The 18,530-nt window shown below is 39.7% G+C and overlaps 1 protein-coding gene and 1 long non-coding RNA gene across 5 annotated transcripts in view; one reads left to right on the top strand and one right to left on the bottom strand.

The window, feature by feature from the left end:
- The window catches only part of LOC310770570, a 188,744-nt gene that overhangs the window by 64,180 nt on the left and 106,034 nt on the right, over nucleotides 1-18,530 (top strand). The window lies entirely within an intron of this gene.
- Nucleotides 1-18,530, bottom strand: part of SLC10A7 (solute carrier family 10 member 7) — a 132,677-nt gene that overhangs the window by 10,249 nt on the left and 103,898 nt on the right. For all 4 annotated transcript variants that reach the window (XM_083631299.1, XM_083631301.1, XM_083631303.1 and 1 more), the window contains 3 exons: nucleotides 16,606-16,771; nucleotides 14,029-14,080; nucleotides 11,983-12,056 (listed from right to left, as the gene is read on the bottom strand). In XM_083631299.1, the coding sequence (XP_083487425.1) occupies nucleotides 11,983-12,056; nucleotides 14,029-14,080; nucleotides 16,606-16,771 (292 nt within the window). The remainder of the gene's footprint in view (nucleotides 1-11,982; nucleotides 12,057-14,028; nucleotides 14,081-16,605; nucleotides 16,772-18,530) is intronic.

The following is an 18,530-nucleotide window of genomic DNA, read 5'->3' as shown; positions in this document are numbered from 1 at the left end:
ATTTGTCACTTGCTGCTTGGCACTGCTATGATTTGAGAGAACTTCTCTTTGTTACTACCGAAATATTAGTTATCCTTCACACAAGTCACGCATTCCCCCAAATTTGCTAGATGTTGCTCTTTCTTACTCCAGCATTTAGATTTCTTTTCCCTATGCAGATCCAAACCAACAATTCATTTTAGAAGTCTCTCACACGTCCAATCATTTATGTACACATGTAAGTACACAGAGATATTTTACTTACAGATTGGGCATTACAGAAAAATATAAGGTGTGTTCATGTAACACGGATGTACTGAGGGAGGAAAATCCTTCTGTACAATAGCCTGTGACCCTTACCCCACTTAGAAATAATATTGCTGCGGGCACAGAAAAAGAAAAACAACCTATTGAAGAGTGTTCCCCCCCCCCTTTCCTGCACAATCTAGGCTTCATAGCAGTAAAAAGTGTCACTTGTTTATACAGACTTACACATGATTGCAGTGAACCACAAGCCTTTTAGAAAACTGGAACTCCAAACAAAAATTAGAAGTTATTTGGCTGCACTAACCAATTTGTTTCACACACACTTAACACTGGGATCAAACTGAGGAGGAATGAAAAGGAAGAAGTTCAATGTAGTGTCTTCTAAAAAAGCACAAGTCTTTTGCATTCCCTTTCCCTGAAGGGGTAGCCAATGAGATGCTCTTCAGATGTTGCTGGACAACCAGCCTCATCATTCCTGACCACTGGTCATGCTGGCCAATGGGAGTTGTGATCCAAAGTATCTGGCAGGCACCAGATTGGGGAAGGCTAGTCTAAGTGCTATAGAGTGGATCCCACAATGATGGCCACACTAACTACAATGGTTGAGGATAAAAAGCCATGCTGCTCTTTCTGGGTCATGCTACAGCTTAGTTATGTTACAGACTGAAGTGTGTCTGTGAAAACACCCTCAGACGAAATAATTTGTCTATGTAATTGACATTTGAGTCTACTTTGCCTTATGATTCATCCCAGGCGGCTAGGCAAAGTTGAACTGTGGGAATGTGCATTTACAGAGGCACTATTAACAATCTCTCTATAATCTGGGGTGTCTCAAAAAGCAACGCAGCAAAGTCCCCTAAGTGTATTTCCATCAATACTAGCCACTAGTGTACATTTATGGGTGACTGCATCAAAACCCATCAATAGATCAGTAAGTATTAATGAGAGAATTTGTTGATGGCTGGAAGGTAGCCATCCATCAATGCGGCATAAACTGCCTTATATGATGATGTTTCATTGAAGTGTTTGTGAGAAATCAGAGTCAACTAGGATTATTTAGGCCACAAACGTCCTGATGGATCTATGCAAAAGGAGGACTTTTGTTTTTCGTAAGCTGTAATATAAATATTTCCTCAGTACAATTAATTTCAAAAATCAATACAGAAAGACACCAACACGAAAACCACCTCTGGAACAGTATGGAGGGGGGCGGGGAAGCATGAAACACTTCCATTAAGGATAAAAAAAATACCCCACCCTAATATTTAATGACAGAATGTAATGGCAATTCTGAAACTCTTTCTTTGGAACTACACATTAGGAGAAAGAAGGATATGAAAACAGGATCAGGCTCCCATGTCCTGATGTCATCACATTTAATTTTTTGCTTTAGCCACTAGTGGCTGATGCAGAGTGAGACTGGGGAAAACGTGCAACATGACAAGGAAACAAACAAGTTTCCTTAAACGTAGAGTGGACAGGGAAAAGACAACATGGGAGAATACTATTGTTGGAAGAAATCCAAGTTTCACCAAAGGTTTGTTTCTGTCCTGAGACAGAACTCTAGTGAAAGACAGAGGCTGAGTATACTGTGAAGAACACGAAGCCTGGGATTCAGAGCGGGGGGGGGGGGGGAGTTCCTTTTGTTTTTTGTTTGCCAGAGAGCACAATTCACCTTTGGCCAACCCTCTGGGGGCTGAATGCCAGTAGCAGATGTGGCTAAAAGTGAGTGCCGCCCACACTCACTCTTGTGTGCACTCACAAGTACCCCATACACATGCAGAACAAATCCAAGTGCAAGGCAGAGGACTCACATACAGAGTTACACAGCTCTCTGCCTCACACTGTCTGAGCAGATCATCTGAGGAAGAGGGTTTTCACCCCTCCCTGCCCATCAAATGGTAAATCTGATGAGAATGGAGGAGGGGTTTTAAACTGTCATCAAGGCACTAGGGCTGGACTAAGTTGATTAAAGCAGAGCTGTGTTTACTATTAAGTTCGTTTTCTTTTTGTCACCACCATTAAAATCAGTGGGATTTTGTGAGGGCCAGAAAAAATTGCAGGGGGCGGCGGTGGCGAGGAGGCCAGTGATTATACACACACACACTTCTAAAGATTTTTTTTCCCTACTGGTTGAAAGATAATCACATTTTCTTTCCCCATGGCTTTTTGTATAAGAGAAAATTTCCTTGTTAAGTTTCTTTTGTTTTCTTTTTCTGTTAGGGAAGAAATGCTTTTCTGTAAATGAAAGTGTGAAAGAAATAGCTTTTTTTTATTTTGCTGATCTTCCTTCTCCAAGTTTTTGCATGAGAAACTTGATAGTATCATGTGCATAGAAAGACTCTGTAGGAAGTAATGATTCTGAATCCCAGATTAACTGCAAGGCCTTCATAACACTTGGGGAAAACAAGGGAAAGATGTACATTGTTCTAAGCATGTTTCTCACTAACAATAGGTTCAGGTCACTGGTTCACAATGTTCACATTGCCACAAAAAGGATGCTCAATATAAAAGGGAAAAGCAGTAGAAAGAGAGGAAAGTTTAGCACTTCCTGGTGTGTTTTCTTTAAAAGTAAATGAAAATATGAAAAGGATACAAGTGTTCGATCTATTCCTTGTTTTTTTCCAGTGGGTTTGCACAGCTTGGAAATGATGTTTAATGGATGGTCTGAGCACTCTCTCCAGATGCTAACGATGAAACATTTAATGCCAACATCTGAAGATGCCAGCCTCAGATTCAAAAACACCTACACCTGTCTGACTGTGTTGTAGTAGCAATTAGTTAACAGAGAATTAAAAAATGAATCAAGTCACGATGAGATTGATTTTAAAAGTTGTGTGGGCCATAAAATGGGACAACAGTACATGTGCTATGAGTGGTAGCTTATCGTGGTTTAGTACCACTCAGATGGTGACTGCCTTAGTTAATATTAAGTGACTGCGCACACAGGCAGTGCCCTCATTTCTTACACAAGCACAGCTCTGGCTTCATTGCTAACAACCAAACTTTCCAGCTGTTTGAACCATTATGTTAGCGACTGAAGAACTCAGTTGGTATATATAGAATAAGACATGAATTCAAATACTATATGGTTAAATGACAGTACACAGAAAATATGCATCTTAGAAACAGAGAACTAAAACACCATCGGTTTCCTTCTCATGAGATACAACTCTCACTCCCCAACAAAACTTCTATGGGATTGAGTTATACACCCTTGAAACTTGTATCTCCAGTAATATGTTTATTTCAGTAATTTTACACAATTTGAGGTAGTGCAAGAAATAAAATGACATAAAAGGCAAACTTTTACATCAGTTATGCAGAAAATAAAAATTCATCCCAACTGCTTATCAATTGATTATATATCTTATGTTACAAATATCATAAATGTTCCAAATGGGTTTTACATTGTTATTTAATTTGAATGCTTAGAATCCTTCCTGTTTGGCAACACAATATAGATAAAAATCAGAATGTATCAGGCATTTTCTTTTTTTTATGAGTTAAGGTTTTAGACCATATGTGAGACTTTAGGGAAAGATGCATTCACATATATGTCACCGGACAACAAACAAGCTCAAAAAAGAATAAAAGAATATTGGTGAATCAATCAGCCTTGGTTGGTTTTTTTTTGGGGGGGAGGGGGAGCCTTACTCTAGTTGCAATCCAGAACAGAAGCCATTTGCTGTGGTATAGCTCTGCAGTCATCCTATATACATCACTGGAATTTCAGAGTTGTTGGCATCCATCTGTCTTGGGAGACAATGGAGGCGTGCACCTTTGGAAGTGAAGTCAATCTGTTGAGAGAATTACAGTGCCTGCTGTGGCTGTAGAGACTGATATCGAAGACATGTTTTGTTGCAGCTGGGGCAAATGAAGGCATCTGGTTGTGCTGCTGCAGATGCACCATGGCATTTCTTCTCTCTGCACTCCTCCCAGCAGTCATTCCTCCTCTGGTCACTGCTGTGGATACACAACTTGACTGTTTGTCTCGAGGCACTGCAGTTGTCTGCAAGGGATTCCCACATGGCAGGGTTGATGTTGCCAGCCTTCATGTCTTGTTTGCAGACATCTTTGTAACACAGAGTTGGTCTGCAAATGGGACTGGTGCCTGAAGCCACTTCCTTGTAGAGTACATCCTTGGGGATCCTTCCATCTTGCGTTCTGTGGACATGTCCAAGCCAGTGTAGATGCCCCTGAGACAGGTGTACAAACATGTGGGAATGTGGGCTTGAAAGAGCATATCTTTGTTTGAGTCTCTGTCCTGCCATGCCATGCCCCAAATCTTCCTGATGCAGCACATGTGAAAAGCATCGCTCCTGGCGGTTTTAAGTTGCCCGTGATTCACTTCCTTAAAGTGGTGTACTCAAGACACAAGCCTGGTCTGCCTTGCCAGTACGTTTGCCCAGCTCAGTGTCAATGGAGAGGTTGCTGGTTATGGTAGAACCCAAGTAGACAAAATTGTCTACCACCTCAAGCGCGTGGTCACCAATGCTGATGGGTGGAGTGCTCGCAACATCCATACCCCAGGATGTTGGTCTTTATCAGGCTTATGGTAAGGCTGAACTCCCTGCAGGCTTGGGCAAAATGGCTGATGAGACTCTGTAGAGTTTCCTCAGAGTACACTGCCAAGTACTGGTGAAGGTGCTCTTTCAAGAACTTGGGTTCCAAGTACTTGAACAGAAACAATACTCAGAATTGGTGAAAAAGGAAAGTGGTGTCCGTTGAAAAGAAGTGTGTGTGTGTGTGTGTGTGTGTGTGTGTGTGTGTGTGTGTGTTTAGGTCCACCTGCAGTGCAGTGGGATGGCTTCCCACCTGATCCGCCTGCACTTTGAGTACTACACAGATATGATGCTTTCAAACATCTTCAACACTTTAAAGCCTGTGTGTAGGAGACATCTGTAGCCTACACCAGTTTGGGATAAAGGAATGTTGAATCATGAGCAAACTGGGATTTCCTCGTGGGTGACCTGTCAATAATCTGCTAGGTATAATGCCATTTTTTAAAGTAGATAAATTAACTTTAACTGCACTTTGGGTGAGAGAGACAGTAATACGGTCTCCTGTGTCATTATCGTTTTACATCTGGATATGAGATTTTAAAGAAGAGAGATATATTTATAAAGAGGCATGAACTTGCTGCTGTCATTGAAAAGCTGCAATCTGGTTTTTAGTGTCTGATCCAATTAAATGTATATCTGGGAAGACACACAACCAAATAAATAATTGGAGAGGTGCAATTCTGAAATGACAATTGTTATTCATTGATCCCCCTTTTGCAAGTTGAGATTGAGAGATGTAAACTTCAAGTGAATGGGATCTCCTGGGTGAGATTCTTCAGTTCAAACACAGTAAACAACTGTTGTTCTCTGATGCACATTTTAGTATTGCTGCAGGCAAGCTTTCTAAATATTAATTCAAAATCTACTACAAGCAGACTGCAGAGATGAATTGAGAACATCAGGGAGGCACTCTAGTGATGGCGTTCCTGCCCACCTCAAAGGTTTAATCCAGAGAGCCTACATTCCAGGTCAAATAAATAACAGATTCCGCCAATTAGGAGGTATCATCCCATATGTTTATAGGTGGGGGGAGGCAATTAATTAATGTGTCCAATATCACACACTGTTTACTCACATAAAGTCAGTCTCCCATATAACCATTTCTCTTTACTATTTACTCTTAAATTTTCCCTCACTTCATATACTGCTTATAGCTGTATACTGTTGCAGCACCTATAACAGTGATTAAACCAGCAAGCTAAGAAATACTAGTTTGAGAAAACAAGCTTTACTCCTGGAGTAAAGCTGTACCCCAGTTATCCTTTGGATGACTGCAAGGGATCTGGGAGGCATCCCAACCTAATCACCCACTTCTTCAGTGATACCCCTAAAACTACTGCCCAGAGCAACAGCTTGGATTGGTTGTGCACTCAGACCAGCCAGCATCTAGCTGGAATGCATCTAACCGGAATGACGAGCTAACTTTCCTTCCCTCTTTGCACTAGGCAAGGAGCAAGTAAAGTGAGGACAGCAATAAAAAGATGTGTTACCCTGACTAGTGTTAGCATAAGCACAGAACAACACGGTGCTGAGAAAGTTGACAAGTTGGAACAACAGTGACTTCACACTTGGAGAGGTAGGGAGACCTCTTTGATACCCACTCTAGGTTTCTGTAAAAGAATGGGATATTCACCATGCCTATCCTCAAATTAGGCCATGATTCAATAGAGTTAAGATAAAATTGCAAATGTTTCTGAGACTGCAACAACCAACTCCATTTAATCTGTGCGAAGTAATATAATCTTATTGTCTATTCATATAAGGAAGCTCCTTAAATCCATGCTAGGAAAAAAACCTCTTTGCAATTCTTTAGACACATTAGGCTGTTCTATTAGCCAAATCAGAAAGCTCAGGCAAAGCTCATAACATGGTAATTATTGATATTTTGCTGATCATATATATTCAACATGAGAACCGTGGAAGGCATGATTACTTATTCCTTGTATTAAAACTAAAATGTTTGGGTGCAATCCAGCCTAAGTTAAACATTTGCAAGTCTCACCAATTTCAATTATTTTTAAAAAGCTAAATACACGAATAACCATGTAACTATGTCATTATTTCTAGTATTTATACACTGCAGGTCCAAACGCTGTGATGAATGGTAGCTTTAAAATGGGTTTTCCATCCTCTAAATTTCTGGGTAATCTGCTGTACTCATTGTGAACTGGCAACTTGTAGCAGGCAGTTTCATCTCTACAGTATAAGCAAATTAACTTCTCCAAAGCGCTGGGGCTGCACATCAACTGCAGGCAACAAAGCCTGCAGTATTGTTCTAGATGAACCATCCTGATAGTTGCGGTACTTCCTCTAGGCCTCCCTTCTCCCGCAGAATTAACCCCAGGGAATGACATCATGTCAGGGTTTCCAGATGGATTATGTGAAGCCATAGCTCAATGTCATTTTCAATAGCCAAGCTTATAATTAAAGGTCAAATAGTCACTTCATCTGCAATCAATCAATAGAAGAAGTACTAATACTAAGCACTAATCAATCAATGGCAAATACACTAATAAAAGCCATGCATCAAATGTCTTGTGTTTCATGTGCTTGCATGTACTAGGCATGCATGTTCCAAAGAGGCAGGGAGAGAAAGAACAAAATGAGAGCAAATATGCCTGAGGGTATTCTCAGGTGCCACATTTATCTTCACTAGTGAGATTTTATATCCCTAATTATCTAGTTAAACAAAATACAAATAAAAGTGATGTCACGGCAGAAATGATGCATTTTTGTTAAAAAGAATAAGCGGAGTTCAGTTTCTATCAAAACTGATGTTATTAGATTGAAATATACCAAGGAGCAATGTCAGAGAGGACTGTATGTTTTTTCGTGTGTGCGTGTGTTTTGATCCATACAAATTCAACCTATGCACCCTGTGCCTTGAGGAAATGCAGGTACATCAACTGTTCTGTCTACAGAAGGAAACCCAACATATGGGAGGGAACTGTGCTTGTCTCAGTGTTGAGTGAGAGCTTCTTCATGGATCCAAGCAGAGGAAGTGGCAGATGGCCTCCTGAGCATGCCGCATGTGGGAATTAGTTGGTTTCATAATACGGTGTGGGAGAAGTGCCTTACAAGAGTCTTCTCATGCTTCTCTTATTACCACTTCTAAGGCTTCAAAGCTGTCATCTTTCCTCCTCCTCTGCTGGTGCTATGCTGCACTCCCCAGGGAATGGACGCAAGGCACCCTGTGGAGGCTTCACATGCCAGAATGTGAAAAATCAGTTTAAGCTCCAAGTGAAATGGCTTTTGTTGCAGGAGGCCCCTAAGTGCTCGTGTTTGCTTAGTGGTGCTGGAGTTTTGAAGGCAGATAAAAACATCCTCACAGCGGACTTAAAAGAAGGCCCTGAAGTTCACTGGTGCCCTTAAATATTCAAACACAAGTGTTAAAAACAGAATCTTGCTTCTCTCCTAAATCTGTTCAGGTAAATTACAGTGGAACACCACAACAGACAAGTTGTCATTGATTATGAAGTCGGCAGCAAAAGTCTTGTTGGTTTCCTGGGTAGAAAGACCTAGCCTTGGGAACAGATGATAGTAGATTAACTTAATTACTATTCCAGAATAATGTGACTTTAGACAAAGCATCACTCCCATGTTGTCAGGGGCCTCAATCCAGAGATTCCATTTATACTCCCCCCCCCAACTGCAGCATCTTATCCCTTTGCGTCCCCTGAAACCTTAGAAAACACACCACAAACAAATCTGCTCTAAAAAGCTGGCAGATTAAACATGCTTTCACAATTATTCCAAAGCTTCCTGACTAGGACCTCTGGTAAATTCTATGACAAAAAATTACTTTTCTAAATATAGAGAATTTTAGATCAGAGTACAGTGCTTAGGAAATTTGTAACACAGCAATCTACCTTTTTCGGATCAACAATAAACCCCAGCTGGCAACCAAGGGACCCACTTTTATTTCTTAGCCACTAGAATCCATCTTTCTTCTTCTCTTCTCTTTCCTCAGTCTTTCTCATATTACTTTCTTCTATTTTCACTTTTCTTAAAAAAATGTAATTAAACAAGGAAATTTGTAGAGAAGCTGCTGGTGCAATCCATCTTACGTCAGTAACCACATGGTTATTCAGGAGCTCTCCGCCCATAATGGCATCTAAAGACAATGGCAGACATTCACCTCTTCTGTCTCTTACTCTGCAATAGAGGTTTTAGCTAGCACAACCACCTGATCAGCTGATACTTCCAGTGAGGTAAAAACTCAAATCACTTAGCTGGTACAAGACTTTTGCTGTTCATGGACAAGATCTCTTAAAAAGAAAAATTAAATATTTTCTATAGTATCTGCACCCAAGGCAGCATACAGGGATCAAAATGTACAAAGCACAAGTTAAAAAATCTGCACCAGAAGGAAAAAAATTTCAATATTAAAACCAAAACAACTTAAAGGATACTTCAACATTATTAAAAGTCCATCCAAAAACAACACCACCATCTTTTCAGGTCCTGTCTCAAAAGGGGAAGAAACGAGGTTGTTGGGTCTTCCCAGGAAGGGCATTCAGACATACTGGCATCACCACTGAAAAGGCTTGTCCTTTGCATCTGCCCTCCTTCTGGCAACTCCTGCAGCCAAGCTGGTGCCAAATGTATTGCTTTCCTTTCCTTTGGATCACATCAGTGAGGCCGAAAAGGGATGGGTGTCCTTGTCATCTGGGCAGCCCAGGACCTCCTTACATGATGGCCAGGCTTGCGCCCTGGGGTTGTCACTTTAGAGCTGCTAACGCAGTTTGACTTCACTTCTGGAGGTGCACTCATTTCTCAAGACAGGATGGATGCCAACAACAACAACTGCTTTATCATTATTGCTACAAAGCATACTAATTACTTTTGCTTTGGAAAGTGGAAACTCACAAGTGTTCCTCCGTGGTCTCTCTTGAGTAGAAAATCTGGTGCTTGTTGTAAATGTTCACCCCTTTTCATAGCTTTTCGATTCAGACCCCTTTGTCTTGCTGATAGTTCTCTAGCCTTCCTTCTTTATAAGTTCATTTGGAAATTATTTAGGCCCTAACAACTACCAAATGTAGATACTAAAACACAACCAATTTCTCTTTTTCTACTTGATATAGGGCTCCCTATACATGCAACGTGTCCAAGAACACAGTATATAATGATGATCATGATAATGGCCACCCATATTAACCACCACTTCTTTTTTCTTCTTCAAGTGATGCATCCATATGATTCACAGAAAGCGGAAGTGGTTTTTTAGAATGCCACATTTCCACCTCTACCACTGGATGTCTTAACACCGAGGAGTTTGCTATGAATTTAACATAGGACGTACTGTGGGTTAGGAAACAACAGTGAGAGAGATTGCAAAGTGCCTAGCAATGGTTCCATCTCAAAACCAATTGATTTAATTAATGCAATACACTGGAGTTGTGTGCTAACAAGGCCAGAAAGGTGGATAGATATTTGAGGATCTTTCCTATATCAGCACATGTAGTCAACAGATGAGTCTTATGGAACAAATACACCATCCCAAAAAGGTCCACACTGAGTGATCTTGACATGTAGGTCTGAAAGAAACTGAAGCCCTCATTGACGCCAACATAAGAATAAATTGGGTGCATTTGCAAATATTTTCCCTAGGGTTACCACTCTCTATTTAAATTGCTCGGTAAACTTTTCGTCAGCTTCCCAGAACACTGACTTGTGGTTATATTTGGAGAAAATGCCAAATATTAATTACCCTATAATGAGGTGTTCTTTCCAATTGAAAAGGGCTGATAGACAGTGGTGTACTTCTAAGTGCCATGTTTTTGCATATGGAATCTCCAAGGGCGCTTCCAATTGCAATTTTAAAAAGTTCATTTCCAAAAATGTTTTTAGTTACCCAGCCCAAATATATATTAGGTCGCAGCTTATATGGCATATTTCTCTGTTTTACATCACCTTCATTTTTAGCTGCAATGAGTTAGATTGCACATGCATTTTGAAGAAAGCCCTACTGGGACTTACTTTGAAGAAAACACTCAATAGGTTTGAGCGCTCATTGTACTTTTCTTGTTTTGGATATTGCAACATTGGTTTGCAACTGATAGTGGTAGAGTTATTCAAAAGCACAATAATAGAAGCTCTGCTAGAATATATGCTACACATCAGTAAAGGCATCACCAGGAAGGCATCAATGTGGTTAATGAGCAGAGTCAAGCAAGCTACTTGAAGAAAGAAGGCTTCTTTCAGGAAATAGAAGCTTTGATGGAATGAGGGGCACCAGAAGGAACGCAAACACCGGCAAAGGCAATGCAAGCAGACATGTGCCCCCCAAATCTGCCACAGAGGGTTGAAGGACCTTGTGAAGCAGATTCTGGGGATGAGGAAGGGGGGAAATGAGAAGTCCCCTTTGCACAAGTGGCTTTTTCATGCAAGTGGACATTATTGGATGCCACCCACTGTGAGAAAGTATGGTATGACAAATATTTGTAAACTTTATATTAAAAATTCTTACTTTGATCTTCGCTAATCACCATAAATCACAGGAAATAAATGCAATGTTCAGCAGTGTCTTCCCACTCAAAGTACAACTATATTTTAATTAAATTTATTGTACATATCTACCATAACAAATGTTATTGCAAGGGAATTTTGAGTGACTAGTAAGTCAATGATCTTTGAATACTGAATTGTAATGAATAAACACATAGTCCAGAGACTGCTTAGGATAAATACACTGATATTTGATAAAACACTGCTGTCTTTATTTATGTTTCTTTATATTGTAAATGCTTTGTGCATTACAGTTTTGAGCTATAATAATTTTGCTGTTTGACTGTGTTGTAATAACTCAGAACATAATCTGAAATGAACCACAAACTTTATCAATATTAGATTAGAGAAAGAGAACATCAAAAACAAAGAAAAAATCACATCACTTTCTCTAAAGAAGGAACAGATTAATGGCACTGCAATACAATTACTAAATTCCCAGAGGAGAAGACTATGTTGTCTTCCTCTTAGGAAACATTTACTTGCCCATTCCAAAAGTGTTCTCATGAATGTACTAATATTAATGCTAGGCTTTTATACTACATCTTGTCATATTGCTGAACTGATAACAGAATATCAGAAAACCACTTTCATAACAAAGTGAAGTATAAGGAGCAGTGTGATTAGACTGAAAAGTTGAACTCAACCTCTAGTAAAGACTTACCCAAAGTCAGAGATTTGTGCGTAGAGCAGAAGATAATAGCCACTGTATCTGCTGGTGTGAAACCAGAATTCTTCCTAGAAAAAATGTAAGGAACTTTAAAAGTCTCTTCTAACAAATGTCTGCTCACTTTCCATACCCTATAAGTGTGTTTTTAATCTCTTTGCATTAGGTTTCATAAAATATAGTTCTAGCTACATACGCTCAGCAGCTTTTGATTTTTGCATTAAATGGAATAGTTTCTCTGTTGTTGCAAATTCTTGTCTGCATATATTCTTATCTGGAAAATGAGCGGGTTCAGGAGTGTCAACCTGGCTCCGTGACCAAAATCTGTGGGTGCCTGGCCACTTCATGGGGAATTTTGTGGGTGCTTGGGCACCCAGGGAGTTGGCACCTATGAAAGGATTCCAATTGGTTCTCATGGGACATATGTTTATCCCAGCCCAGAGTACTTTTCCACAAATGTAAAGCACCACATTACGGCTAATTTTCACCTACCAAAAACTGGGCACCAGTCCTCTTAAAACACAGTTCTAAGTAGTCTATTAGGGTGAAGCCTAAAATACTGGCATACTTTCCTTGCGGCCTTATTGAAACATTATCTGTGTGTTTGCACACAGCGTTAAATCATGGTTTAGTGTTACAAGGACAAGATGCAGTGGCACTTGGTTTGTGCTACCCACTCCACTTCCAGTGATATCGCAAGGAATTGGAAGGCTTTTCTTTCCATTCTGGAGTAACAGCAGCTTGTTGTGAGGTCTGAACCTAGGCACATGGCTTAGGGAAAGGAATGGCTGCTCATATGCAACAGGAAAATCATTATTAATTTAAATATCAAAGTATTTTTAATAAAATTCAGTCTGCATTTCTAGGAGTGTGTGTGTAGAAGGAGGGAAAACCTCAAGTGCCTGAACCACCTGTCCAAACCCCGATACAGCTCTTGCCCATCTACTTCAGCATCCTCTTCTCATAATGGCCAACTATATGTATGTGGAAAGCTATATCTTTTTCCCTTTTAAACAGAAACAAAAACAACTTACGATTTGCATCCCAATGGGAAGGAAATAAACCACCCCAGCTCTAAGAAAGGCATAGATTACTTACTACTTTAGGGGCGTGTTAGGCGATGGGGGAAGGTGCTGAATTCAGCACCTTTTTGGCTCCGATAAAATTAGCACATCACAGATGAGTGTAAAACCAGGAAGTAGGCTCTGTTTTATATTAAATTTGTCCACCATCCACTGGGGATCATTATGAAAAAATATGGTCTGTATACAGAAGATAAATTAAAGGTGCCTAATAACTGCTTCCTGGAGGCCAATCAACCACGCTGATTGTGCAGGAGATTTTCCCAGGCACTTCAAAAATTAATTGCATCACAGAAATCTTGGTAATAAAAGCCAGGTTGCATCGCAGAGCACTATGCTAATAGGGCTAGATCAGGCCTATGTTAACAAGCAAAGCGCAGGGACAGAAGGGATTCCCTCTGTGACTGCAGAGACGTAGCTCTTGGACCTTATTCAATTAGTGGCTATTAAGAAAAAAGAGAGTGTGTGAATACGTATTAGAGTAGTAATTATTCCAAACTGCAAGTGTCCAGGAACGCCCAACACACCAATTTACCCCCTCCTCCTGAATTGTTTAATTAACTACTCCCCAGTTAGGCATTTTCTTCACTACAGCTGCCTCCTCCACTCACCATGCAGTTAATTGGAGCTGCAGCCAGCCAGAGACCCTCTGCTGATATTTACAGTTATTTTCCCAACAGCTGCAAAGGGCTTCTTCTAAGCGATATTGGGAATGTATTGTAATGTTCGTTTTCTATTTTCTATTGAGTCAGATTGTATCATAGCAAGGTGGGGTATAAATGTTCAGACAAACAGTAATTGGAGTAGATTATCTATCCATCCTTTGATTTCTCAGGTGCATAAGACTTTCCACACACCTGGTACAAACTTTTGAGTTTCTGACAGAAAGGACAATACTCCCCTGTTTTGCACCCAACTTTTCTTTTTTGCCATAGAGATAACCTTTACTGCTGTAACATACCTTGTAGAGAAGAAGAAAGTTAACAGCATGAATCCCAGCTGAACTGAAAATACTGAAAGACAAATTAGTTTGATAAATGTTAAGTGCAACATGAAAAGACCCACACAAATGCGCATTTTAGATATACACCCATCTCTTCATATAAAAAATGCATATATTTTACTATTAAGAATGAGAAAATATATGCCTGCTATTCTGCTACAAGTACAAAAGTCAGATATGTACCTGCAGAACTAAACACTGTCATAATACCTTACAAAATTCTCCTATTCCCCCAGTGCAAAGAATTTATATCATAGTAGGAAAAAGTAATGAAGTGCTTGGAAATGGCTCTCATACTCTGAATAAATGATCAAGAAGGCTGGTGGCTTGTTGGTTTTCAGTATGAGACTCACGTAACAGGTCAAGTTGGTTTCTTTGAGTGGGTGAACTTTTATTAATTGGAGGAATTTGATAAATGTTATTTTTTTTGACAAAAGAAATTGCTTCATATTAAATACAAAGAAGCTAAGAAATTAAAAGCCAAGAAAAGTTATGACAATTAAAAGATGAGGATATTGAAAGGAATAGTAGGAAGAACATATACATGCATATTTGTGTGTGTAAATGACTGCAGTATTTCTTATTAAATATTCCTAAAGTATTTATGAATTTAAAAGTGTTAATACAGAAGTCTTCATGTGTTAGCCGCTTGCAGTCAACACAGATACAAAGGAGCCATGGAGCTACAGGACAACATGTCTAGCCCAATCTCAAGTTCTTCCTGACCCTTCCTACATTGAGGATAACTTCTGAAGCGCAGGGTGTGTGGGGTGTGCACGTTTTCTATGAGTCTATTTCTTCCAGGATGAATAAGGACCAGAAATTTTGTAGCTTCACCAGACCGTCTCACATGGCTGTTTGCCCTTCCTTACCACCATCTTCCACTTTTGGTTTGCATTAATTTCTGAATTGTTTCCCCACATTCTGATCTCTATTTAGTAAAACGGGAACTTTTTTTTAACCAACTAAGTTACAGACAGTCCTCAGCAGAATACTTTTATTTTCTAGGCTAATTTTAATCTTTAAAAGGGTAATCCCAAGGCATGTTATTTATCATCAAATATATGGAAGAACACAAAAGACAACAAATAGTATTTACCTGAGGTTTACTCAGAGTAGACCCATTGAAAGTAATGAACATGACTAAGTTAGGCCCATTAATTTCAGTAGGTCTATTCTAAGTAAAATTTAGTGAATAGCACCTTCTCTCTCCTCAGTGAATAGCACCCTCTCTCTCCTCAGACAATTAAAAAAATGCTTACACGGGCCTTTTTGATCCAATTTATCTGACATTTTTTATTCCTGACCAAAACATACAGATTATATGGACAGGACAAAACATACTGATTGTGCAAGAAATATATTTTTTGTGCTTTATGACAGAACAATATTTTACCAACAACAAATATTTTAACATGCTGCTATTCAACTAGAACCATCCTACAAAAAATCACCATGAAAAAACTGACACTCTTGCTGTTAACCATGGAGATAACCATAATATCATAAGCTCTATAATGCCCATGGAGAGTGGATGCCCTTTTAAGATTTTATATCCAGAAGACCATATCTTAGTCGGCTCTGCTATTTACTGCTTAGAGATGGAAGACTAACTGAAGCACAATAGAATTTAGAACTTGACACTTTGCCACATCAGGTACTGCAGGGGCCAGAAGAGAATCCTTCCACACATGCCTCTGCACACACAGAGGAGAAATATGCTTCCGCTTGTGTGTTTGGATTCTTCTTACAATGAGGGGCTTTGTTCTGGCAGCCCATCTATACTGAAATTGATAGCTGACTCTGTGGCAGAACAAACCAAGGATGCCATCCAACAGTGCAGATGCTAGCAACACTACTTTCAGAGCACCACGGCAGCACAGCTTAGCTAAGCACCCTTGCTCAAAATATTGTGTGCATGTGTGTGCATGGAGAGAGGGTGGGTAACTGGTGGCACGACAGCTGCCACTGCTGAGACTATGAGCAGGTCCCTGTTATCAGGCTATCTGTTGCTGCTAGGTCACACCATCAACCATCATTTTGTAAAATACTACAACTGCGTGCTTTAAAGTTGCCACTTTTTTTGCATGTGTCACTGCAAGTACAAAGGCTGCGCTACAGCTGGGGGGGGGAGGCACCCCTCCCAGGTTGGCACCTGGGGTGCGCCTCCCCCGTACACCCCTGCCCACAAGTATGCTTGTTCTTCAAGGAGTGCATCATTTCTAAATAGGAACAAATGTCTTAATCAACTCTATGCTACTGCGGCGTTACCCACATATTAAGGCACACCATTTCTATGACAGAAAATTATAGCGAGTGTTACTTCTTCCACATTTCTAAAACGCATCCAAAGACCATGGCAGTGCTCAATAGCCACAATTCATCACATATTAGAATGTGGTCGCAATAGAAAGAAACTCAGAATGGATGTGGGAGTACACTATGGGCTCTTGATTCCTTGGGCAGCAATACACAGCTCCTTTGAAACATTTCTCAGCTCTTAAAATGGATTATAAATGAACTGGTGGTACTTACTTATGAAAACGATTATAATCAGGCTAAACTTATCAAGGTCAATGTTTGGATTGGAAAAAGTATCACAGAACGTTGTATAGATGATCATCAGGAGCACACAGCTGCTAATAGCACCAAACGGAGGCTTCTTTCTCTCAAGCCACTCCTTGATGTATCTTCGGACAATCTGAAACATAGCAGGAGGAGAGAGAGGAAAAATCAACAGGTTGCCTCTTTTCAAGGCACACAGGGAGCCAAGTTGGGCATCACAAAATGAATCTGACAGCGGAAAGACATAAAGAGAAGAGAATAATTTGGATGACGGCCACGGTGGATTTCAAAGCTTCCCTGCCACATAACTCTTCTTCTGGGGAATTTAACATTTGTAGTGCAACTTCCACTGGGCGTCCATAATGAGAGTATATTTTCAAGTACATTCAAGTCTATCCTTAATCATGCCAAATGTTCTTTGCTAGCTGTCACTGAGACATGCCCATTAAGCCTCCCCAAAGTTTATCTCCTCTGCTGATACTAATGGATGTATGTAATTATCACAGTCCCCTTTGCATCAACAGACAATTCCAAGTGTAACTTTGGGAATCTTAAAAATCTGACATCTTCAGGAATTTCATGTGAGCAGATAATCGAAAGTGATCCATGGAACATTTAAATATTTAAATAGCTAGCGATGCACCAGAAGTTTTTAATTAAATTATAACTCATGCTTGAAAAGCAAAAGTGCATGTGTTGTGGGAGCTTAAATAATTCAGAGTTTGAAGATATGGAGTTTTTGTAAATCGAAAGACAAATGCCAGTTGCATGCTTTTGGAATATTTTTCACTAACTTCATTAGTGAAACCCAAAAATGGCTACAATTACTTGACTCAATTCAGAGCAAAAATAACAAAGCGTTCTGGAACCTAGTGTACGGAGGATTGAAAGCCGAAAATCAACTAACTCTACCACCAATTGCAGAATCCAAATGGTCCCAATATTTTACATCTGTATTTAACAATCTACACAGTGAACTTAAAGGAAATGAAACCACTAAAAATAAAATCAATAAACTCCAGGAGTGGCCAAGGGTAGAAGAAGAGGAAATTAGAGAGATAGTTAAAAATTTCAAATCGGGGAAATCTCCTGGGCCAGACGGTCTACCAATAGAATTATTTAAGACCTATATAGATTGGTGGGCAGAACCCTTAGCTCAATTGTTTACTCTCATAGATAAATATGGGATCATACCTGAGATATGGTTAAGATCAATAATTATCCCAATCTTTAAAAATGGCGACCCAAAAGAACCAAGGAATTATAGACCGATAAGCCTATTATCAGTGATAGGGAAAATCTACGCTAAGCACCTTTTATCTAAACTCCTTACCTGGATGAAAAATCTAAATTTACCAGGGAAAGAACAAATAGGTTTCTCCAAAGGTTGCTCTACATTAGACCACTGCCTTATACTTATGCATTTGGTTGAAAAATACAGATCTCAAAGGCAATCTAAGATATTTGCTGCTTTTGTAGATTTTCGTGGTGCATTTGACTCAATTGACCGCCCAAAGCTGTGGAGGAAACTCGCAGAATTAAAAATTGATCAGCGCTTATTGATCCTAATAAAAAATTTATACTCTTCCAATATCTGTCAAGTCAAACTTAACACCAAAGGTCACCTTTCATCAGACATCCCAAACTCGAAAGGGGTAAAACAAGGGTGTATTCTTGCCCCCTTCCTATTTAATTTATTTTTATCAGACTTGCCAGATCACCTTCAAAAAATAGAATCACATGCTCCTAAACTTAATCAGAAACCAGTTTCTCTGTTATTATACGCAGACGATGCTGTTCTACTATCATTAACGAGCTTGGGTCTGAAACGTCTTATATCTTCTCTGATCCTTTACTGCGAATGTAACAAGCTCTCTATAAATTACGAGAAGACA

This window comes from Podarcis filfolensis (genome assembly GCF_964270895.1).
Source record: "Podarcis filfolensis genome assembly, chromosome: 9".
Lineage (NCBI taxonomy): Eukaryota > Metazoa > Chordata > Lepidosauria > Squamata > Lacertidae > Podarcis > Podarcis filfolensis.
The sequence above is the reverse complement of the archived record's forward strand: the minus strand, read 5'-3'. Positions and strand labels throughout refer to the sequence as shown.